This window comes from Myotis yumanensis, unplaced genomic scaffold (assembly GCF_028538775.1).
Source record: "Myotis yumanensis isolate MYYU_CA2020_CCGP unplaced genomic scaffold, mMyoYum1.0.hap1 SCAF_1, whole genome shotgun sequence".
Classification (NCBI taxonomy): Eukaryota; Metazoa; Chordata; class Mammalia; order Chiroptera; family Vespertilionidae; genus Myotis; species Myotis yumanensis.
This window is the reverse complement of record NW_027223752.1, coordinates 99939742-99964489: the sequence shown is the minus strand read 5'-3', so window position 1 is coordinate 99964489 and position 24748 is coordinate 99939742. Positions and strand designations below refer to the sequence as shown.

At 45.5% G+C, this 24748-nt stretch overlaps 1 protein-coding gene across 2 annotated transcripts in view; it reads left to right on the top strand.

Annotated features, from left to right (window-relative positions):
* Positions 1-12968, top strand: part of PROSER2 (proline and serine rich 2) — a 46564-nt gene extending 33596 nt beyond the window's left edge. For both annotated transcript variants that reach the window (XM_070428494.1, XM_070428497.1), the window contains 2 exons: positions 9354-9606; positions 11466-12968. In XM_070428494.1, the coding sequence (XP_070284595.1) occupies positions 9354-9606; positions 11466-12496 (1284 nt within the window). In that variant the 3' untranslated portion in view covers positions 12497-12968. The remainder of the gene's footprint in view (positions 1-9353; positions 9607-11465) is intronic.
* The last annotated feature ends 11780 nt before the right edge of the window (positions 12969-24748 follow it).

Here is a 24748-nt window from a genome sequence, read left to right as displayed (position 1 = left end):
ACTTAGTTCTTTGGAAACTAAGTTAACAAATCCTACTTCCGAAAGCACAACAGTCAGGCAGGGACCACCACTGCTAGGGCTCCAGCTTTCTTTCCTCCTCCACATGGACCACTAGGCCATGACCTTGCATGTGTGTGTGTGTGTGTGTGTGTGTATATATATATATATATATATATATATATATATATATATATATATATATATATATATACTAGAGGCCCGGTGCACAAAAATTTGTGCACTCGGGGGGGGGGGGGGGGTCCCCCAGCCCGGCCAGTGCCCTCTCGCAGTCTGGGACCCCTCAGGAGATAACGACCTGCTGGCTTAGGCCTGCTCCTGGGAGGCAGAGGGCAGGCCCAATCCCTAGGTGCAGCCCCTGGTCAGGCTCAGAGCAGGGCTGATTGGGGAGTTGGGGTGCCGCCCCGTCATGCACAGAGCAGAGTGGATCGGGAGGTTGCGATGCCACCCTCAGTCACGCTCATGGTAGGGCCGATTGGAGGGTTGGGGCACCACCCCCTGTCACACTCAAGGCAGGGTCGATGGGGAGGTGGTGGCGTCACCCCCTGTCACGCACAGAGCAGGGCTGATCAGGGGGTTGAGGAGCTCCCCGCTGTCACACTCAAGGCAGGGTCGATGGGGAGGTTGTGGCGTCACCCCCTGTCACGCACAGAGCAGGGCTGATCAGGGGGTTGAGGAGCTCCCCGCTGTCACACTCAAGGCAGGGTCGATGGGGAGGTTGCGGCGCCACCCCCTGTCACGCACAGAGCCGGGCTGATCAGGGGGTTGAGGAGCTCCCCGCTGTCACTCACAGAGTAGGGCCGATAGGGGAGTTGGGGCACCGCCCCCGTCACACACAGAGCAGGGCAGAACAGGGGGTTGGGGTGCTGCACCCTGTCACACTCAGGGCAGGGCCAATGGGGAGGTTATGGCTCTACCCTGTCACACACAGAGCAAGGCCCGTGGAGGGGGGTTGGGGCGCCACCCTCTATCACCCACAGAGCAGGGCCGATCAGGGGGATGGGGCGCCACCACTGTCACACTCGGGGCAGGGCCGATGGAGAGGTTATGGCTCTACCCTGTCACACACAGAGCAGGGCCGATAAGGGGATTGGGGAGCTCCCCCCTATCAGGCACAGAGCAGGGCCCGTGGGGGAGGGGGTGGGGCACCGCACCCTGTCAAGCACAGAGCCCCAGGGCAATCAGGGGATTGGGGAACTCCCCCCTATCAGGCACAGAGCAGGGCCCATGGGGGGGAGGGGAGGCGCCGCACCCTGTCACACACAGAGCTGCAGGGCAATCAGGGGATTGGGGAGCTCCCCCCTTATCAGGCACAGAGCAGGGCTGATCAGGGGGTTGGGGAGCTCCCCCCTATCAGGCACAGAGCAGGGCTGATCAGGGGGTTGGGGCGCCTTCCCCTGTCATGAACAGAGCAGGGCGGATAGGGAGGTTGTGGCCCTGCCCCCTGTCACACACAGAACCGCAAGGTGATCAGGGGATTTGGGCGCTGCCCCCTGTCACACTGATCCCCGTGCCGGGAGCCTCGCTGCTCCGCTGATCCCGGTGCCGGGAGGCATATTACCCTTTTACTATATAGGATAGAGGCCTGGTGCACGGGTGGGGGCCGGCTGGTTTGCCCTGAAGGGTGTCCTGGATCAGGGTGGGGGTCCCCACTGGGGTGCCTGGCCAGTCTGGGTGAGGGGCTGAGGGCTGTTTTCCGGAAGTGAGTGACTGAAGCTTCCAACAGCTCCTTGTTTTCTTTTTTTTTTTTTTATTCTGGGCCAGCTTTAGCTCTGAGGCCTCGCTGCTGAAAACATCGATACAATGTTGCTAAAGCCCGGCTGAATGAAAGCCGGTTTCTGGTGTTTTGTTTATCTTTTTATTTGCAACATAGTACATAGTTTCTTAGAGTTGTAGCTCAGAGGCCGGTTATTGAGGCGGGAACGTTGGAGCCCGCAGCAAGCAAGCCTCATGTTCGCTTCCAGCTGCCTGGGTGCCGGCCGCCATCTTGGCTGACAGTTAATTTGCATATACTCACTGATTAGCCAATGAAAAGGGTAGGGGTCGTACGCCAATTACCATGTTTCTCTTTTATTAGTGTAGATATGTAAAATAAAGAGCTAATATGCAAATAGTCATCACACCCTCACTCTGTCTCAGCTGAGACACTCAACACGGGGGAGAGAGGAATGGGGACCAGTCAGGCTGCGGCCTGGGAGAGGGACAAGCCACCCACCCTGTGGTCCCAGACGCCAGCGGCTGCGCCTGTGCCTGCAGCCCGGGAGAGGGACAAACCGTCCTCACCGCGGTCCTGGGCACCAGCAGCTGCACCTGTGGCCCAGGAGAGGGACAGCCACACACCCCACAGTCCCCACGGTCCCGGGTGCCAGCAGCTGCACCTGCGGCCCAGGAGAGGGACAGCTGCACACCCCACAGTCCCCACGGTCCCGGGTGCCAGCAGCTGTGCCTGCGGCCCGGGAGAGAGACAAGCCCCCTCCCCGCAGTCCCGGGTGCCAGCACCTGCAGCCTAGGAGAGGGACAAGCCATCTGCCCCGCAGTCCCAGGTGAAGCCAGCCCGGGTCCTGGGTGCCTGCGACCAGCTGGAGGAGGGAATTCTGGGTCCTGGGTGCAGGGCAAGGCAGAGGTGGTTAGGGGCAATCAGGCCAGTAGGGGAGCAGTTAGGGGCGATCAGGCAGGCAGGCAGGCAGGCAAGCGGTTAGGAGCCAGTGGTCCCGGGTTGCAAGAGGCAGTCAGATATCCCCCGAGGGGTCCCGGATTGGAAGGTGCAGGCCAGGCTGAGGGCCCCCCGCCCCCCCCCCCCCCCCCCGTGCATGAAGTTCATGCACCGGACCTCTAGTATATATATAACAGCGACCTAGACAGTTGTTGTTAGAGTGTCAACCTGAAGACCAAAAGGTCGCAGGGTTCAATTCCCCGTCAAGGGCACATACCTCGGTTGCAGTTTGATATCAGGCCCTGGTCAGGGCAGGTGCATGCAGGAGGTAACCAATTGATGTGTCTCTCACATTAGTGTTTCTCTCTTGCTCTCGCTCTCTCTCCTTCTCTCTTTCCCTCCTTCCTTCTGCCTCAACCCCCCTCCTCTCTCCCTTCCACTCTCTCTGAAAATCAATGAAAAAATATCCTCTGGGCCCTAACTGGTTTGGCTCAGTGGCTAGAGCATTGGCCTGCAAACTGAAGGATACCAGGTTTGATTCTGGTCAAGAGCATGTACCTTGATTGCAGGCTCGCTCACATGCAGGAGGCAACCAATCAATGTGTCTCTATCACATAGATGTTTTTCTCTGTGTCTTTCCCTCTCCCTTCCACTCTGTCTAAAAATCAATGGAAAAATACCCTTGGGTGAGGATTAACAACAACAAAAACACTTCAAATTGTGAAGATTACAGGCCCTGGAAGTTAGATGCTTGGGTAGGAGGGCATGTGAGTGTCTGTGGATCACAGCAGGTAAAGCATTGCTCTATACCAGGTGGAGCAGCTCTTAGTCACCTTTGCTTCCACCATAGCTTTTGCTGTTGTGTCAAAGTTCATGAGCACAGTATAGAGTCTAATAGTTTCATAAGGTTTACGAAATGCATCAGTCTTTCATGAATACTTCTACCATCTCCCACTCACCATAAGCAACGACTTTTAATTCACACCTGTTTCTTTATAATTTACCTTCATTTCTCCTCATTTTTGACATTTGACTATATATCCTTTAAGTATCCTTAAAGTATCCTTTTAGTATGTGTGTTCATATTTTAAATGTATACATTTAAATTAAATCATCAAAACAACTCTTTTTTCTGTATGCATTACTTTCACTAAACATTGTATTCTTGAATTTGTAGAAACCAGCTAATAAATATAACTGTCACAGTCAGTAGTTATTGAGAGAAGACTACATATAAAAGTAATCATAATAACTATACAGGTAAAAAGCAAAATAATAATAACTTGTACATGTTATCTATGCAAAATATATATGCATGTGGACAAGGACTTGAAGGAACAATGAAACATGAAAATTATTTTTTTGAGGGGGGGGAAACATTATATTCTTTTGAAAACACCATTTTAAATGGCTATATAATATTCCATCTGTGAATGTGCCGTGATCTACTTAATCATAATACCTTATTATTGGACATTTTAGTTGTTTCTTGTTTTGCTTGTTTTCTTGCTACTATAAATACTAATAGAATTAATATATCTGTGTGTGTGCTTGTGTGTGTGTTGCTGCAGGTAAATTGACTTGTAGATATATGCTTTCTCATAGTTTTAAATGTTTTTCTATGGTTCATAATTGTTTCAGTTTTATTTGCTGTCTTCATGTTCTGTGTAGCCCTCTGGCCTCCTCTGAACTAGACTAGTTATTCACTGCACAGCTGACATCCTGGGCATACCACCATTGTCCAGGGATTCCCTCTCATTCTCCTGTTTCCTGGCTCCTTTATCTTTTCCTCGGTTTCCTCCTTTGTCTAGGGGAACAACCTTACTCCCCACCCCCTTGAAGTAGCTTCTTGACAAAGGCAGATGTGGGAGATCCATTGTTTAGACCCGGCATTTCTTAAAAACATCTTCATTCAAACCAAACCTAAATTTGGTTAGGCATAAAATTTTAGTTCTGAATTCATTTGGAATTTTTAAAAATTCTAAGTCATTTTTTTTATTTTTCAATTACAGTTGATATATAATATATTAGTTTCAGGTGTGTACTCTAGTGATTAGACATTATATAACTTACTAAGTGATCGTCTTGATAAATTTCTACCCATCTGACACCATATAGTTATTACAATATTATACTGCACTTTACATCCCTATGACTATTCTGTAACTACCAATTTGTACTGGTTAATCCTTTCACATTTTTCACCCATCCTCACAGCCCCCCTCCCATCTGGCAACTGTCAAAATGTTCTCTATATCTATGAGTCTGTTACTGGTCTGCTTGTTCATTTATTTTATTTTTTAGATTCAGTTGTTGATAGATATGTATTTATTAACATTTTATTGTTCATATTTTAATCATTTTTTGTTCTTATAGAAGGCCCTTTATAACATTTTATGTAATACTAGTTTGATGGTGATGAACTCCTTCAGCTTTTCTTGTCTGGGAAGCTCTTTATTTCTCCTCCAATTTTAAATTAGAGTCTTGTTGAGTAAAGTAGCCTTGGTTATGTCCTTGCTGTTCATCACTTTGAATATTTCTTGCCAATCCCTTCTGGCCTGCAAAGTTTCTGTTGAGAAATTATCTGACAGTCTTATGAGAGTTCCCTTGTAGATAACTAACAGCTTTTCTCTTACTACTTTTAAGATTCTCTTTGTCATTAACCTTTTGCATTTTAATTATGATGTGTCTTGGTGTGAAACTTTCTGGTTTCATCTTGTTTGGGACTCTGTGCTTCTTGGACTTGTATATCTATTTCCTTCACCAGGTTAGGGAAGTTTTACAAACAGGTTTTCAATTTCTTGTTTTTCAAATAGGTTTTCAATTTCTTGTTTCCTCTCTTCTCTGTCTAGCATCACCATGATGAGAAGGTTGGTACACTTGAAGTTGCCCCAGAGGCTCCTTACACTATGCTCATTTGTTTTATTTTATTTTATTGTTTGCTGTTCTGATTGAATGTTTTCTGCTTCGAAATCGTTTATTTAATCCTTTGCTTCATCTACTCTACTGACTCCCTGTAATGTATTCTACATTTCAGTTATTGTACTTTTCATTTCTGACTGGTTTATTTTTATGTTTTCTATCTCTATTCTTAGTTTTCTATATCTTTTTGTTTTGTTTTCTTTCCTATATCTTTGATGAAGTTCTCACTAAGTTCTTCTACTCTTCCCCTCAGTTCATTGAGCATCCTTATAATCAGTGTTTTGAACTTTACATCTTGTAGATTGTTTGCCTCCATTTCATTTAGTTCTTTTTCTGGCGTTTTGTTCTGTTCTTCCATTTGGGACATGTCTCCTCATTTTGGCAGCCTCCCTGTGTTTGTTTCTATGTGTTAGGTAGAGTTACGACATCTCTGGGTGGCAGAGTGGCCTAATGTAGTAGGTGTCCTGTAGGATCCAGTGGCACAACCTCCCCGTTTGCCCAAGCTGGGTACTCCAGGTGAGCACCCCTATCTGTGGGCTATTTAAACCCTCCTGTTGTAGTTCAGCCTTGATTGCTGTTGGCAATCAATTGGAGGGATTTATCCCCAGGTCAATTGGCTGCAAAGACTGGCTGTGACCATCAACCACTATGGAGGATCAACTGTGCAGGGGCTCACCCCACAGAGCAAGATTTACTTCAGCAGGACTCTGGTGCTCACTGAGTCCACCTCTTGAGTGTGCCACTTATGGAGGTGGTTGGATGGTGACACTTGGACTCAGTCCGAAGCTGTCCACTGGGTGTGCTGGCTCTGGGCCTCCCAGGAGATACAAGCCAGGGTCAGCTACTACCTGTGTTCTGCCCAGGGTCACTGAGCATGAGCTACAATCTGCAGGTGGCTGTTACTTGTGTTGGGCTTGGAGGTGCCCAGGAGGGGCCAAGCTGCAAACCAAGGTGGGCTGCCACTTCATGAGAGGTACAAGGCACACTGAGACCAGATGCTGCTTATTTGAGAGATTTTAGGAAAGTCTGAAGCATGAGCCACAACAATCTATTTGTATGGGGAAAAAAACCACTGTAAACAACTTGGGTGGGCCCTCAAGTTGGGTGGTGGCACGGTTTCAGGGAATCACCAGGGCAGGACAGTGATGGCCAGGTTGATGGAGTCTCAGATATGGTGCCACCTGCCAGGACTATGGGGGAAGGGTTCCGAAAAGGAACAGTGGCCTCTGCCAGCACTTCTGTCGGGGAGAAAGCTGCCCCTCCAGCTCTCACCCTGATGCCAGACACTTCAGTCCCTCCCTGTAAGTCCCTTTCAAGCTGCTGCCCCAGTGAGGAAGCTCAGAATGAGTTCAAGTAAGTCTGTGTGTGGGCCCTTTAAGAGGAACTCCTAGGGCCCTGGCTGGGTAGCTCACTTGGTTAGAGCATCATCCCCCAAGGTTGTACGTTTGATCACCGGTCAGGGCACATATAAGATCAACCAATGAATGCATAAATAGTGGGACAACAAATCAATGTTTCTCCCTCTCTCCCTCCTTCCCCTTCCTCCCTCTTTCTCCTCCTCTTACTCTACAAATCCATCAATAAAGAAAGAAAAATTTTAAAAAGAGACACTACTCATACTCTAGCACCACTCCCTCTCACTCAGCCTCACTTCCTGCTGGTTTTTACAGCCAGCAGTTATGGGGACTTCTCTACCTGGCACTGGAACCCTGGGCTGGAGGGGGCTGGTGTGGGGCTGGGACCTCTGGCTCCTCAGTGGGAACCTCGCCAGCCAAGATATCCTTCCCCATTTTTATCCATCACATGTGGGTGTGTGACCAGCCCATTCCACATTCCGCCCCTCCTACCAGCCTCAGTGTGGCTTCTTCTTTATATCCTTAGTTGTAGAATTTTGTTTGGCTATATTTCAGGCAGTTCTGAATGATGGTTCTGTAGTTTAGTTGTAGTTTTGATTTGGTTGTGGGAGGAAGTGAGTACCACATTTACCTACACTGCCATCTTGTCCGGAAGCTCCATAGATCATTCAGAATTTTGAAGGAATGACAACATTGTCTTCTGGTTTCCAGTATTGCTGCTGAGAAGTCTGGTGCTGTTTTGATTCCTGATCTCTTGTTATGTGGCCTCTTTTTTTCACTGAAAAGCTTTTAGGATCTTTTCTTAGTCTTCGGTGTAGTGAAATGTCACAATAATGTTATTCTATGTTATTCTTGTTCTTTAGGTTATTCTGATGGCCCCTTTTGATCCTTCTGTTTGGGAATATTTTCTTGTATTATTTTACTTCTTCATTTTGATAATTCTTTCCCCTCTGTTTTTTTTCTGATTTCTTTTTCTGGAACTTTCATTACTCAGATTTTGGCCCTCTCTCTCATGCTTATCCTCTAGTTTTCTTTTCTTCTCTATTTAAAAAGATTTTTTTTTTTTTTTACTTTTGTTGTACTTTGCCAGTGTCTCTACTTTATTTTCTAGGCTTTTATTTAGTTTTTGACTTCTGTCATAATTTTAATTTCTAAGAACTCTTTTGTTTTCTACTTTTTAATAGCATTATATTTTTATCTTTCTGAAGATATTAATGATCATCTTTTTGGAATTTTAATCATTCTGCATAGTTTGTTTCTTATAATTTGCTTTATTTTTTGTTTTGTTTTGATATTGTCTCTCATGTTAGAGGTTTTTCTCAGCTGCTTGCAAATATTTAAGAGTAGAATGTTAAGAACCTGACTAAAAATTCCCTTCTAGGTTTTGTTGACTGCTCTGCACTGTAGAGCAATCTACCTGAGCTATTTCATTGAGGACCTGTGGTCTTAGCGTCTTTTGGCCCTTGCATCATTCAAATCCCCAGAGAAGACTCTTCCAATCTTTTGTGTAGAGTATGAATTTGGCTCATCTACTCCCCGTTTGCAGTACAGTCCATCACTGTCAACTCTGCTTCATGCTTCCCACTTCAAATCCCTCTTTTATCTTCTTTAAGAAAAAATATCTAGTTTTCTACCTAGGTAACATAATTGCTTCTCTTTCAGCCTTTTAACCTACTCTGCTCTTGACAATGTCATCTTTGCCACACTTCCAGAACCGCTCAGCACCCCGAGTGCCTGGGCTTCAGAGGAGCCCTCCAGGCTGAGGGAAGCCCTCAAGCACTCAGCAGATTGAATATTGGCTTTCCCTGCTGCTGACTAAAATTCATCTTTCTGAGTCATTACACCTGTCCTGCTACCTAACTTCCCAAATGGTGTTGCTGTCACATCTTTTCCTATTATTTTTGTCTTTGTGATTTGTGCTTTCTTAAAGAAATAAATCCCATTATTGTTTTTGTAAGGTTTTTAGAGGAAGACATAAATATGTGAGTTCATCATCTTTAACCAGAGATTACCCACGTTGCTATTAGGGAAAAGCAAGTGTGTCTGAAAGCAGTAAGTGCAAACAGCGTTCCCAAGGAGGCAATGGAGAAGAATTGTTTTCTCATCATTAATTCACTAGGAACCACAGGACTAGAGCTAATCATAGGGTCTAAGATCTTTCATTTCTGTACCTTTTGGCAGCCTTCTTTTTCATGTAGGTAAAAGGGTGAGGGACATAGAGGCACAGGTTTGTCAGTGAGCTCATCTGAGTGGCAGACTCTTCCCACGTGGGAAATGTTACTGGTAAAGTGCTGTGAATCCTACCCTGGGCTCTGTATTGATCTAGACTTGGTCCTGGTTTTGTTCCTCACTGAAACCACTGTTGGTTTTCTCTTGCATTCCCAATCCCCACACCTATTCTATAGGATGATGAGAGCCTGAACTACCTCACACATGAGGAAAAGGATGTCATCCTGTTTTTTGAAGAGACTATTGATTCCCTGGAGGACGACTTTGAGGAGCAAGTCTTGTGTGACAGTGGGATACACTGCCAGCCCCCAAAGTCTCTGGAAGGGAGCACTCCCAGCCACTTGGAACCAGAAGATGTCATTGACTTAGTGCAGCCAGTATATGCAGCTGGGGAACCTGAGCGCCTCCCGGATGTGACTGAAGCAGCAGGTGAGGCGTGAAGCGCCAGTCCCCAGACTCTGGCTTGCTTTGTTAGTGTTTTGCATGACACAGGCACTGCTTTCTGTGTCTACCCCTGTGGAGCTGTTGGGACTTAACAGATTTTTGTAGGTTAGAAGCATCATCTTCATAGTTCGTCCAGCTACGTAGATGTTTTCTTAGCATATTAGGATGACAACACATGAAGGGGAATTCCAAAAGGGCTAGAGTTAAGGATGAAACTATTTGTCCTACAGATAAACTTTATATATATAAAGAAAATGGAAAATGGCTTCCAGGTAACAATTCATTATAGAAAGAAAACATTGGCGGTACTTGTATTTTAGCCCTTGAAGTTTGATCTCAATTTTTGTGCAAGATTATATCCCTACAGCTGTAGCATGGTTGCCAAGGGGGGAGTATTTAAACTGAAAAGTCAGCTGGTTCAGGAAAATAGGAAATGATCAGAAGAAAAATTCAGTTCACCGTCCTCTTTGTACCTTGCCTAACTCAGGGTGGCATTGAAAGGGTCCTGTGATAGAACCAGAGGCACAAGGAGAAAATTTTCTTCCATTTTCCTTCCTAATTGGAAAAAATATTGGAAATAAATGTGGTCAAGGGGATAAGGATTAGTAACGAGGAAAAAGATAGAAGAGAAAATAATTTTGCTTGGCTACCTACAAAATACTGCCATTTGTCATGAGCCTCTATAAATATTTTTTCCTTTTTTTTATTTGTAAGCAGGGCTGTGTGTTACACAAAATTTTACATACTACGGCAGTGATGGCGAACCTTTTGAGCTCGGCGTGTCAGCAGTTTGAAAAACCCTAACTTAACTCTGGTGCCGTGTCACATATAGAAATTTTTTGATATTTGCAACCATAGTAAAGCAAAGATTTATATTTTTGATATTTATTTTATATATTTAAATGCCATTTAACAAAGAAAAATCAACCAAAAAAATGAGTCCGCGTGTCACCTCTGCCACGCGTGTCATAGGTTCGCCATCACTGGCCTACGGTTATAGATTCCAGAGATGGAGCTTAGTTTGCAGCCATCTCTTCAAAGAAGAGACTTAATATGAATTCCCCATTTTTATCACACTTCTTTGAAGTATAGTTTCTAAAATAAATTTGAACCAGCTGTTCCTTTAAAGATGTCAGATCATAGGTTGGCACCAAGGAAAACACATTTTGAAAGGAAGCCACCTTGCCCATCAGTTCCCTAACATGACATTTTCATAACAATTTTAAGTGCCTCCCTTTGGCAGGCATTGTGTGAGACTCTGCAGTACACAGGTAAACAAGGCGGCCTACAGTTTTGCAGCTGGAGACGGTGTATAAACCCAAGTCCAGAAAAGTATTAGGTGATCTGTGACCAATGTATGTTCAGAATCTAGTCAAGGCTCCAACACTGGCATATTAACTCTACCTGGGGCTGTCGGGAAACATTCCTATTTCATGGAGGAAAGCGATGGAGTTGTTGATGTGCCACATCACCTCCCAGCCTCCATTTCCCCTTTGTAGAAATCCCTGCTAAGGCAAGTTACTGTTTCTTCCTATGAATGCCTCAGGCGGATGGGTCCTCAGGAGCTTGCTTTTACGGTATACTTCCCAGGTACTGACCATTTCGGCCTTGGCAGTCTTTCACCATCACTGGTTCATTCTTCTCATCCTGTGGTTATGAGAACCATGTATTCTGTTCTCTCTTGTTAGTCCAGGGGACAGGGATAGAGGAGTTCAGTTTACAGGAGGTACTGTTGAAGTTGGTATTATGTCCCTTTGAGACCCTTTGCGTTTCAGGGGGAGATGTAATGTGTTTATTTTTACATAAAGTTACATAAACTTATGAGGATTCTGCCTACTTCTCAGGGTCTGGACCTGCTGGAAAGGAAGACATTCCTGTCCTGGAATGCGGGGTACAGGATGTGGAGGCTTCTCCCCCGCCAGGGTGCACCGTTCCAGAGGCCCTTCCTCGGCCACCCTCCCTGCCTGTCCCCACAGCGCCAGCCCAGCCCAGGAAAGAGCAGCTCTCTTCTTCTCCTCCTGCGGAGCACCCCAAACTGCCCCGTTCAGTTCCTACTCCGCTTGTTATCGCCCAGAAGATTTCTGAGAAGTTGGCAGGAAATGAAGCACTTTCACCCACCTCCGCCTCCAAGGAGGGCAGGCCTGGGGAATGGAGGACACTGACTTCCGTGGCCCCTCGAAATGGAGACCACTTGTTGTGGCACAGACATACGGCACAGCCTGCGCCCAAGGTCCACCGCTTCCCGAGCAACATCAGTGTGACCAACAGCGCCGGGAAGGAGTTCAACAAGACCATCTCCAAGGCCGCGGTCAACGTGCAGGAGCGGAAAGCCCGGGTCCTGGCCAACATTAATGGAGTCTCTTTCTTCTCCATGGGAGAAACGGAAGATCGGGCCCAAAAGGGTGATCTCCCTGAGCAGAGGCGAAGCGTCTCTCCAGAGCAGGGGACGTGTGGCCAGAGCAAGCCAGGCCCCGTCCAGGAAGCTGCGTCCACGCAGGCAGGAGGGCAGACCAGCAGTCAGCAGTCCAGAGGCGTGCAGACAGAGCAGACCCCACCACTGGAGAATGGCTTCCAGAACATCCATGATGTCCTAAAGAGCGAGCCCGGTGCCTTTTTCTCTACTGGGAAAACTGTCACTTTCCGTCCGGACCCGGCTCTTACCAATAAACTTGCACGCCAGAACGCCAGCAAGAGCTTGTATGAGCACCGGCAGCCGGACTGCAGCCAGGATGCTAGGAAGCGATCAGGCTCGCTGCCCAGGGCCGTGGGGTTCAGACCCCAAGGCATCACCGTCCAGTTTGCTGGTCGAGGCTCCACTGAGGAAGCTCGCCGGGAGGCCCTGCGGAAGCTCGGCCTGCTGAAAGAGAACTTGTGATGGAGCATGAGAGAGGGCTGGAGGATGTGGATGGCCAGGTTTGTTTGGCCTAAAATGTCTGTGCGTCGTAAAGAGCAATCACAACAGTCCCAACAGCTGTGCCCTGCTGCGGACTAGCGATGACGGGTACCGGGACTGAGCAGTCCGGGCTGAGTGCCTGCCCCCTCCCATTCCACCTTTGAGCTGGGATTTCCTTCTGTAAACAAGGGCCAGCACTAGAGCTTCCTTTTTCTAAGAACTCAGATAATAACCTTGAAGAACTATAGGTTTCTATGATTTGTAATTGCCATCTATTTTGTAGATTCAGGAGAAGGGGGATTGGGTCCAATTTGCTTTTCTTGAGTCTCTAACCTAACCTTTAATCCCAAGCAAATGGACATGAAGGCCAGTTTAGATCTCTTACACTCAATTCTCTAAGCTAGGGACTTCCTCTCCTTTTCTAAGAAAATATTAAAACTGAGTGTTAAATTTTCATAGTGTCTTACAATACATTTTTGGTTTTTTTCTTTTTGAAGTGTATAGGGTAATATGTTAGCCCTAAATATGCTTTTGTTTCTTGATATAATTTGGTTTGCCTAGTTTTTTTATTGAAAATTGAAATGAAACCTTTAGAGTCTGATGTACTATAAGTTTGAGTTATGGGAGTGGAATAGAAAGGTTGAGTGTGGAAAAGGTGGTAATTTCAAGAAAGCAAGTCTCATCACACTGAAGGGTCTGTGTGGTTGGGGGATATGTGTATGAGCGTCTATTGTGTATATACATGTATAAAATATGTTTATAGAAACATGTTAACATATACATAGATAGGAATTGTGTTGGCACATATACATTTATCATTACTTATATATAAACTTCTTAAAACCCTATACTCTTGATAGACATAGGAATTGTTACTTCCTCACAGGGAAGTCTGTTAAGGACACATCTCCGGGATACTTCAGTGAACCCAAGTGCTTTTTCCTCCGCAATGTGTGTCCTGTTCCCAATTAAAGTAATTTTCCGAGTAAAGTTGCAGATAAGCAAGATAGTTTTTAAAAACTTTTTTAATGAAGAACATTTTCAAAGATTTAATTTATCACCTCATTTTAACCTAATTTTAATTTATGACTTAATTTTAGTTCTGCATGTTCCAAGGTAGTTAGTAAACAGGAGGAAACAAACAATTCTTCAGACCCCCTGTGTTCTGTGGGCAAGGTCTCAGGATTAATATAAAAGGGAAAAGACAGCGAACTAGATGACAGCATGAAAAGAGCTTGTTTACTCTCGAACTGTCTTACATGCTGAGTCGTAACCACAACCATTATTATCAAACTATTCAAGGCTGGCGTCTTTAACCTCTAAAAATAGACTGGGAAGGGCCACACTTAGATATCACGCCCTTTTGTTGTTATGGCTCAGCCACTGTCACAGAATCTGTTTCTTTCCTGGTGAGTATTATTTAAATTCAAATGTGATGTGAAAGACATTTATTCATAGTGTTCGATTTGCCTTGTAAGTTACAGAAAATGATTGTAATTTTTTTTCCTTAGAATTACAGTATTTAGTATCTCAGCCAGTTTCTTGATGGTCTTAATTTAAATAGGTATTAAAGTAGTTTTTATTTTACTCGTTTATATTGGATATGGTTAAAGGATTATTGAAGGCTATATTATCTTTTTACTAAGTGAGATGCCATACACAGTGTTTAAAATAGAGAGTCTTGAAATGGCTGATTTATTTTTATCTTATCCTATGATGTCATTTGATTAAGGTGAACTTGACTATATGTAGTATATTTGTTTTCATAATGATAATTTTGAAAAATAAATTTAGATTTATCTTATATACAAACAACTTTCGTTTTGCATTTTATATTTATTTTCAATTATTTTCTTTTAAATGTTATATTCTTTCCTTATATTTATTCATAATTTCTTGTATTTACTTTTACCTATTGCTCTGGTCATGTCTTGTGTTCAAACCCTAGAAATTAAAGCCATATATTTTGTTGGAGGTTCAAATTATAGTTGCCAATGAAGTAACCTGTCTGTGTACATATCATGTTAACAAAAACAACTAATTTGCTGAAGGACATTCGTTTTCTTGCCATACTATATGATAGGACACTCTTAAAGGGTCACCTTCAAAAAAATTTTAAGGACCATAATTCAAAGCAAAATTGTAACCAAAAGGAAAGATGAATCTTAAGGGCCCAGTTTTTTTTTCAAGTGATATTTGTAAATCAGTCTCCATTTTTATGAAACTCTTTATCGTAAAATGAGGGGGGAAATTCTTTGGCTTTTAAAAAGGTGTGTGTAAATGGCCCAACTAGAGTCTCCTCTGCAGACTGTAATACTTTGCAGTTGCCAGGGTAACAGGGTCTGCTCAGTCTCTCCTCCTCCTCCCTCTCCTATGTTTGGTTCTTGGTGTGTATACTTATTTTCACAAAACTAGCAGAAATGTGGATTCGTGCTGTTCTCTCCAGCCCACATTCTCCTTTTGGGGCCCCACCGAGCTGTGTGCTGGCTCCTTGTCCTGACTTTGACAATATAGGCTTCTTCCCTCAGAATCCCTGATGGGAGGTGAGCTCCCCTTGTGGGCTCCCCACTTGAAATGAGCTTTCGTGAAGAGCTTCATGTAGCTGATAAACAAGGCCTTATGGAGCCCTTAGGATTGACCTTTTTATTTGTAAAAAATCAGAAATGTATTCTCTTTATTAAATTCCCACATCTCTAGCTATGTGAAATTTGACCTTTCAGAGGATTTAATGGTGGTGTATTTGTACAGAGGATCTAAGAAATCAGTTCTTTATGTTTATTCAAGAGTAATGAAGAGATAATTAAGATAAATATGAAAATAATTTATTGTTATCAAGGAACTTGTAACTGCTATGCCATTTCCCTCAAGGAAGTGGCAGAATGAGGCACTGTTTTGGTTTTATTTTTTTTTATTTTCAATTTATCTTTATTGTTGAAAGTTTACAGATGTCCCCCCCCCCCCCCCGCCCCTTCCCATCGCCCCTCTCTACCCTGCTCCTGCTCCCTCCCCAGGCCTTCCCCTGACTATTGCCTGTCCAGGGGCTATGCATATAAGTTCATTGATTAGTCTCTTCTCTCCCCCCACCCTCTTCCCTCTGAGAATCGTCAATCTGTTTCATGCTTCAATGTCTCTGGATCTTTTTTGTTTGTCAGTTTATTTTGTGTGTTAGATGGAACCTAATGAACAAGATCATATAATACTTGTCTTTCTCTGACTGGCTTATTTCACTTAGCATAATACTCTCCAGGTCCCTCCATGCTGTTTCAAAGACTAAGAAATCCTTCTTTTTGCCCTAGGTGCTTTGCCTTAGTGGATAGAGCATCAGCCTGCAGACTGAAGGGTCCCTGGTTCGATTCCGATCATTGTGGGCTCAGTCCCCAGTAGGGGGCATGCAGAAAGCAGCCAATCAATGATTCCATCATCATTGATGTTTCTATCTCTCTCTTCTTCTCCCTTCCTCTCTGAAATCAATAAAAATATTTTTAAAAAATAAATCCTTTTTTACTGCTGCATAATATTCTATAGTATAAATTTACCACAGTTCTTTAATCCATTCACCTACTGATGGGCACAGATCTTAGCTATTGAAAATAACACTGCTATGAACATAGGGGTGCATATATCCTTTCTGATTGGTGTTTTTGGCTTCTTAGGATATATTCCTAGAAGTGAGACCACTGGATCAAATGGCAGTTCCATTTTTAATTTTCTTGAGGAAATCACACTGTTTTCCATAGGGGTTGTCCCAGTCTGCATTCCCACCAGCAGAGTACCACAATTCCCTTTTCTCCTCGCCAGCACTTGCTTATTGATTTATTAATGGTAGCTATTCTGGCTGGTGTGAGGCTATACCTTATTATGATTTTAATTTGCATCTCTCTGTTGATCAGTGACCTTGAGCATTTTTTCATGTTTCCTGGCCATTTGTATGTCCCCTTTGGAGCAGTGTCTATTCAGGTCTTCTGCCCATTTTTAAATTGGGTTGTTTGTCTTCCTTTTGTTGAGTTGTATGAGCACTTTACATATTTTGGAAATTAACCCCTTATCAGATATATCATTGACAATATGTTCTCCCATGCAGTGGGTTCTCTTTTCATTTTGATGCTGGTTTCTTTTGCTGTGCAGAAGCTTTTTATTTTGATGTAGTCCCATTTGTTTATTTTTTTCCTTGTTTCTCTTGCCCTATGCGATATATTGATGAAAATTCTGCTATTTGATATATCGATGAAAATTCTGAGCTTTTGCTGCCTATGTTTTCTTTTAGGATTTTTATGGTTTTATTACTTACATTTAATTCTTTTATCCATTTTGAGTTTATTCTTGTGTATGGTGTAAGTTGGTGGTCTGTTTTCACTTTTTTGCATGTATCTGTCCAATTTTTCCAACACCAATTATTGAAGAGATTGTTTTTACTCCATTGCATGCTCTTCCCTCCTTTGTCAAATATTAATTGAGCATAAGGGTTTGGGTAAATTTGGGGGTTCTCAGTTCTGTTCCATTGGTGTATATGCCTATTCTTGTGCCAGTATCAGGCTGTTTTGATTACAGTGTCTTTGTAGTATAACTTGATATCTGGTATTGTGATCCCTCCAACTTTGTTCTTCTTTCTCAAGATTGCTGTTGCTATTTCGTTCCCTATACATTTTTGGAGTATTTGTTTTAGATCTGTGAAATATGCCATTGGTATTTTGATAGGGATTGCATTGAATCTATAGATTGCCTTGGGTAGTATGGACATTTTAATTATGTTAATTCTACCAATCCATGAACATGGTATATTCTCCCACTTGTTTATGTCTTCTTCTATCTTCTTTTTCAACGTCCTGTAGTTTTCAGAGTACAGGTCTTTTACCTCCTTGGTTAAGTTTATTCCTAAGTATCTTATTTTTTTTTTTTTGTTACAATGGTAAATGGGATTGTTTTTTTTAGTTTCTTTTTCTGAGAGTTTATTATTGGTGTATAAAAATGCCATCGATTTCTGGGTGTTAATTTGTATCCTGCTACATTGCCAAATTCATTTATTAAATCTAGTAGTTTAGTAGTTTTTGTGTAGAATCTTTAGAGTTTTCTATGTACAATATCATGTCATCTATGAATAATCACAATTTTACATCCTTCTTTCCAATTTGGAAAATCACATGATCATATCAGTAGATGCAGGAAAAGCATTCGACAAAATCAAACACCAATTTTTGATAAAAACTCTCAGCAGAGTGGGAATAGACTTGGGGGTGGGGAAACTTTTCTCTGCCAAGGGCCATTTGGATATTTATAACATAATTCACAGGCCATACAAAATTATCAACTTAAAAATCAGCCTGCTATATTTGGTCAAACATTTAATTAACTCACCCCTAATGCCTTGGCAGGGCCAGACCAAATGACTTCTTGGGCCTTCTGCCTGCAGGCTGGATGTTCCCCATCCCAGGAATAGAGGAATCATACCTCAACATAATAACGACCATATATTACAAACCTAAGCCAACATTATATGGGCGGGGGTAGGGAGGTCCATAAATTTGCCCATCAATAGGCAAAAACTAAAATGATTTTCCCTAAGAACAGGAACAAGACAGGGTTCACCACTTTTATTCAACATAGTACTGGAAGTCCTAGCCACAGTGGTCAGACAAGAAAACATAAAAGGCATCTCTGAGTGTATTTTATCCCCCTGACAAGACAAGCTTAGTAAACTGCTCCCTTGGGCTCTTAAATGTTTGCACCAAATCCTCGTGTTCTCTGAAGGAGCAGGGCTTGTTTTCTGTTTTTCCTCCTGCTCCCACCTGTGACCTGTGCTCCCCAGCTCCTGGGTGGCAGGAGGAAGGGGAGGAGCATGGGGAATGCTCACCTGTGAAAGGTTTGTGTTTTCATTGAAATGACAAGTCACCAAACAGGTTTTGTTTCTTCTCTTCACAACAAGGCTTTTTCCCTGCTTTAAAGTATGGGGAACAAGTTCCATATCTTTTTCTAATCTACTCGCTGGACAAGCCCTGCATTCAGATATCTGAGAAAAGAGAAAGCCGAGCTCTGTGCTGCCTTATCCTGGGAAAACTGGAACTCTGTGACTGAATTTGAAATAGAGGACTGTCTGGGCGTGGGCACCACTGACCCAGTCCCTCCCCAGCTGCTGCCTTCCCTCCTGCGCCAGAAATGCCACAATCACCCTCTTCTCTGATAGTAAGAGCGCTCGGGGCGGGGAGGGGCGGGGGGGGGGGGGGGGGCGGGCAGTAAACACCCACCTGTCTACACAAGTAAAGTTTAATAACCAAAGTGCACTCCCTGTCCTACACTTTTTAACACAAAAATGACTAGCCTTCGTGTGTCTCTTTATTCAAAGAAAGATAAATTGTACACATTCCAAATTCATAGGACTTAAGAAATGCCAGTCACTGCTGTCACTGGCAGGCTCACTCTCCTTCCTGGTTATTGTCCTGCTAGGGGGCCACCAATGACCCTAGGAGCCAGGCAGGGCCTGCCCCATAGGGCACATCCCTTCAACCCTGGTCACCTTGCTCTGTAAAGATTTACTTCAGGCTTCTTATCTAAACAGCATGAACTTTCTGTTCAACAATGAGCTAAAAAGGGGGGGCATGGTGTTTTCTAGAAATGACCTGAAAAGCCTAAGTGACAAATGCAGTAATTCTCTGACCTGGGTGGGGTCTTGGGGGGTCCATAAATCGCCCTAAGGAGCAGGAGGTGGGAGCAGCGCCCATCCCCTCTGAGAGAGTTGAGCAATCCTCTCAGGATGCTTTTCACCTCCTGGTTCCTTGGCGGTCCCCTAGATCTGTCTGCCGTGGCCCCACACAGGCCCTTCTGCACTGGACACACTGGGATCTAGAGCAAAGCCGAGTCAGGAGGAATCCCCTAGCCTCGCTGGTTGAGTTTAATGTAGGTTTTCCTGATTCTCGCTGCTCTTCAAGATCCTGGAGGCCAGCTAATTCCCCAGCAACACATGGCTTCTGAGTGAGGTTCAGCGAGCATTTCCAGTTTTTTGTTTTTTGGGTTGTTTGTTTTGTTTTATTGATTTCAGAGAGGAAGGGAGAGGGAGAGAAACATCAATGATGAGAGAGAATCATTGATTGGCTGCCTCCTGCACACACCCCACTGGGGATTGAGCCTGCAACCCGGGCATGTGCCCTTAACTGGAATCAAACCCGGGACCCTTCAGTCCGCAGGCCAACACTCTATCCACTGAGCCAAACCAGCCAGGGCAGTTTCCAGTTTTGAGGAGGGCTGGGGTCTCCTTTCTGGGTGCTGGAGCTCCTAGTTTGGTGACTTAGTTCAGATTCAGTGATCACCCCTACTCCTCCTCTCCTCCCTCCCGAGAAGGTGGCAGCTGTGCTGGTCTGACTGGGCTGGAAGCTGAGGTTAATGGAGCGCAGTCATTGATAAACAGGTCACACTTCATAAACTTCAGGTATTTGTGTGTGAAGCAGAGCTGCCAAGGGGAGTAACCTAAGTTCTGGAAATACTTGTAAGGGGTGGGGCTAAACGAACAAGGAATCCAAGTGTCAGGCGTAAAGGGCTCCAGAGAACAAGGAGCTCTGCGCACGTGTGTGTGTGTGCTTGCACGTGTTACACGCTTGCACATGCCCACACACTGCCTCCTTCGGAGACGGGCTGGTTTCTGTCCTTGGCATTCTGATTTGTTGTTACTCACCCTGAGCATTGAGACCTGCAGCAGAAGCCTGTCCTTGTCACTAACAACACGCCCAGGTCTCTGTGGCCGTTACAGAATTAGGTAATTGCTCGTGGAACCCACACCCTTGACAAGTTTACATTTTCATAATGTAAAAATGTTGTTTGAAACTTGTCTGCATTTGTGAAGCTACATGGTCTCTTGGACATCCAGCTAGCTCTCCTGTTGTACAACAAGTTCCTGATCCGTGAATTAGGGCCAAATTTATCCTTTTGCTTGGCCATTTGTTTGGTGTCTAAGCATTTTGAATTTGGGGGAAATAACTCTGTCATATAAAGACCATTTCAGAGTAGGAAGGCTCAGGAGGGCCCCTCCCCTCCCGGGGGGGATATACTGACAGCTGTGAGGGCTCTGAAGGCCCAGGTACCTTGTTTGGAAAGTAAACCCAGAGCTTGGGGTGCACTTGATCATGCTCTTCCAAACTCACAATCCAGTAAACTTAGTAAAGCTCTTTATTTTTCAGTCCAATCCTTAAAGCCAAATGAACTGAATTAAAATATTCATAATGTAAAAAAGTTGCTTGAAACATGTCTTCATTTATGAAGCTTAGGAGACAAAGCTGAAATGACGACATTTATTCATTCACTCAACCCATTGTTGCGCCGTCTCCATCTGCTGTGAGTGGTGCTGAACGCTACCTCATGACTGCCTCCCAGGTGCGGCTGCCACACCCTCTCACCGATGAGGAAATCCAGGCTTCTCTCCTCTGCACCAGGACCTCTCGGGGGCTGCTGGGCCCATGCCCTGACTGCACAGGCTGCAAACTCCCTGCTTCCCGCGCCTTCTGAGCAGCTGTGCAAGGTCGATGCCTTCCTCCTGTCCCTTCTCCTGAGCGTGCGGGGCTAACCTCCTCGGCGTCATCCAGCTGCCACCATGTCTCTTCCACAGAGCCTTTCTCGTCTCCCCTGGAGTCGTTTCTGGACTGTCCTCACGCTCTACCCCCCACTCACTATGGCTCCTCCCTGGTTTGTACCTAGGTTTCAGCTGATAGGGACTGGGGACTTGTGTTTAGGGATAAGAAGGAAAGGCAGGTGAAGAATGTCTTTGCAAAGTCAGGCTTGGTGGGAAGAGCATTTCAGTGGGCAGGACAGAACTAGAAAGAGGAAGGGAGCAGGCTGTGTCCCAGGCCTGAGAAGGGTGCTGCCGGCATGGCTGGGGTTCCTTGAATCCGCTGCACATGACCTCTGCCTGGGAGGATCCAGTTCAAAGGTGTTCTTTTGGCTCCATCCCTCTCCCTTACTCAGGACTTGGTCCTGGAAACAGGAATCGCCAGTTGTGGTTTCCAACAACCCGTGTGCACGACTCCAAAGCACAGCACAGCTAACTGAGTTCACGGGGAAGTCGCCCAGTCTGCTCCTTGGCAACCCTCTGAAGCTGTGCATGTTCTTGCAAAGGCAAGCAGGCTTCAGGGGGAGGTCCAGGGCCTGGCCGCACTGAGCAAGAGTGCTCCGGGCAGGGCAAGCAGAGCGATCACTGCCCGAGCCAGGCCCCAGCCTCACCCCCACAGAGGCCACCAGCTCAGGCAAACACCTCAGCACGGCGCTAGGCTAGCCTTGATTTCACCTTTTTAAATCTCGAGCCACAGTCTAGCCATGACACAATTGCAATACAAACTGGTGCTCTCTCTCCAATCATGTCATAAATTATTACCACTCTGCCAATATTTGTAAGTGGCACTGTTGAAATTGTTGTCTATGTTGTACCAGGAATGTGTCTGCTTTCAGAGAACTAAGCATCTCCTTGCCTTGCGAGGTTCTACACTTCATCTAGTAATATTGCTGTTGTTTAAATTATGGCTTTGAAAAATTCTTCAAGGAATTTCAGTGCCAGTTTAGGCAAGATTTTAAAATGGCTCAATTTTATCTTTTAAACTAAGTTTTTTCTCAGTTCAGTCATCCAACCCAGTCCTGTTTCCAAATGACCATTTGCTCTTTCTAGAAACCAGATCCACCTTCAAAGCTATATTTTGCTCTAAGTGTAGTCTGCTCGATCCCAGACTCACTGAGACCTGTGACGCTTTAGAAGGAGCACGGACAGCCGAAAGGATTGAGCTTCTCAAACCTGCAAATAGAATGTTTGAGAGGCTCTGAGAGCCGCCTCCAGAGGCTTACAGGGTTGTCATAGATAGATAGTTCATGTGGCCACAGAGATGACGTGGAGAGGTTTCAGCTCCATGTGGGAATTGTATAGCATTTAGAGCTGAAAATAGAAGGGCTGCTCACCAGACATGAGCTCCCACCGGGCCGGGGGCGGGTGCAAGCAGACTGGTGAGTGCTCTGCGAGAGGAAAGCAGCAGGAATTGGACTCAGTGTCACCTCTTCCAATTCTGGTATTTTCTCATGGGTTCATACAGAGCAGGCTTTGTTGTTGTCCCGACCTGAGTTTGGATCCCAGTCCTACAATTGTTAGTTATGTGACTTAACCTCTTTGAGACTCACTTTCTTCATCTGAAAAAATGGGGACAAACCATACTTGCCTCATAGGGAGTAGTAAGGACAGAATGAGACCAATATGTCAAGTGTATGCCTGGCTCACACCTTCACTATCATCTCCTCATCACCATGATTATCATCACTATTGTCATCACCATCGCTATTCTCATCAACACCATCATCACCATTATCTCCATCCCCATCATCATTACCATCATCATTATCACCATGATCATCACCATCATCATTATCACCATCACCATCACCGTCACCATCACCATCACCATCACCGTCACCGTCACCATCACCATCACCATCACCGTGCCACCACAAGGACACCATCTTCCTGTGCAGCTCTCCGGAATGGCCTGAGGGAGGCCAGCAGCATGGAGGGTGAACAGCGCCAGCCTAACAACCTCATAAGGCTCCACTGCTCACACAGCCCTGTTCTTACATGCAGTCCAGTGGTCACTTCAATTACTTCAGTAAAGAAGTAAGTTTTAGATTTAAGTTCCACTGCCTACTGAGAAGCAGCGTTTTGCCACTTTCTAAAAATAGGTCTTCAGAGCTTATTTTCCTTCCCTGAGGCTGGCCAGGTCTGGCTTCCTGCTTAGATACACAACATCGGAGGACGCCCCCATCCAAGCTCACACTTTGCCATGTCTCTTTCCTCTGTCCACTCAGAGCTGGGCCCTTCCTCCCCAGCCTCCTCCCAGATGAGGAAGTGCCCAGCCCAGCCCAGCGCCCCAAAGGCTCCAGGGAACACTGGAGGATTGTCCGGCCAGAGCCACTTGGCCGCCTTGAGGCTGCCAAGGAGGAAGTATTTATTTTGAGTTGCTGGGCTGGCCGGGCTGCGGCCCTCAGACTTTCCACCCCATCCAGCACACTCTGAGCCAGCCCTTGGGAGGAGGTGCTGGGGCAGAACCTGGAGGAGGGTGGCCTTGTCACCAGAGCTCAGAGCTCAGAGAGGTCTCTGAGAAGCAGGTGGAATGACCCAGGCCCCAATTAAACCTGCCTTGGGTCAGTAGGTCCCCCAGCACGCCCCCTTCCTTTGCAGCATCATCTCCACCCTTCTCTCCTCCGTGGTCTATGTAGGGGGACCCTATAGCTCTTCCTCCAAGTGGCTGCTTCTCAACCCATATTGCCCAGATCCAGTTCTCCCTCCAGGATGGAGCAACAGACTCTGCCTCCCTCCCTCCTTGCCCTCCCTCCCCAGAAATGCCCTCCTGGAGCCTTCCTCTGCCATGCAACCTCTTCCTTCACCTGGGCCCATCCCAGCTTTCCTAGCATCCCTGTGGTGGGAGACCGGTCAGAGGCCTCCTGGTACCACTCCAAGCGGACAGCATTCCATGGGAAGCCTCAGGCTTAAGGTTTGGCCTTAGCTCTCATCACTTGTGTGCAATTTAGGTGCTTGGGTGAGAGATTCGGAGACTAAATGGATGTGCAAAATTTCTGGAAACGGAAAGAGCAGTAGGGTCTAGGGCAATGGTCAGGCCTGTGACAGAAGAGAAAGTACATATGTTGACCTCAGCATTTGGTTCCTGGCACAGAGTTCCCAAAAAAGAGCACTAGGAGCATCTCCCAGACCTCGCCCTGTATCTCTCTTCACCTGGCTGTTCATCTGTGTCCTTTTTCATGTCCTTTAATAAACTAGTAAACACATTTCCCCGAGTTCTATGAGTCACTCTAGCAAATTAATCAAAGCCAAGGAGGGGGCTATAGAAACCTCCAATTTATAGCCAAGTCAGACAGGAGTTGTGAGTGGCCTGGGGCCCTACTCCTCGCTGTGGCATCTAAATGGGGGTCAGTCTCTTGGACTGGACCCTTAACCTGTGGGGTCTGACATGGCCTCCAGGTAGATCTAAGTGTCAGAATTGAATTAAATTGTAGGACTCCCAGCTGCTGTCACAGAGTTGCTCTGTGCAGGGAAAACTGACACCCATCTTGTGTCAGAAGTGCAGTGATTGTGTAGCAGTGTGAGAGCAAAGGGGAGACACTGCAGGAAAGAACTGAGTTTTTCTAAGAGACACCCCAAGTGCTGTGCTCTGAATGTCACTTCAAAAGCTGGGTCTCTCTCCGTCTGAGAACCAGACCTATCCCAGT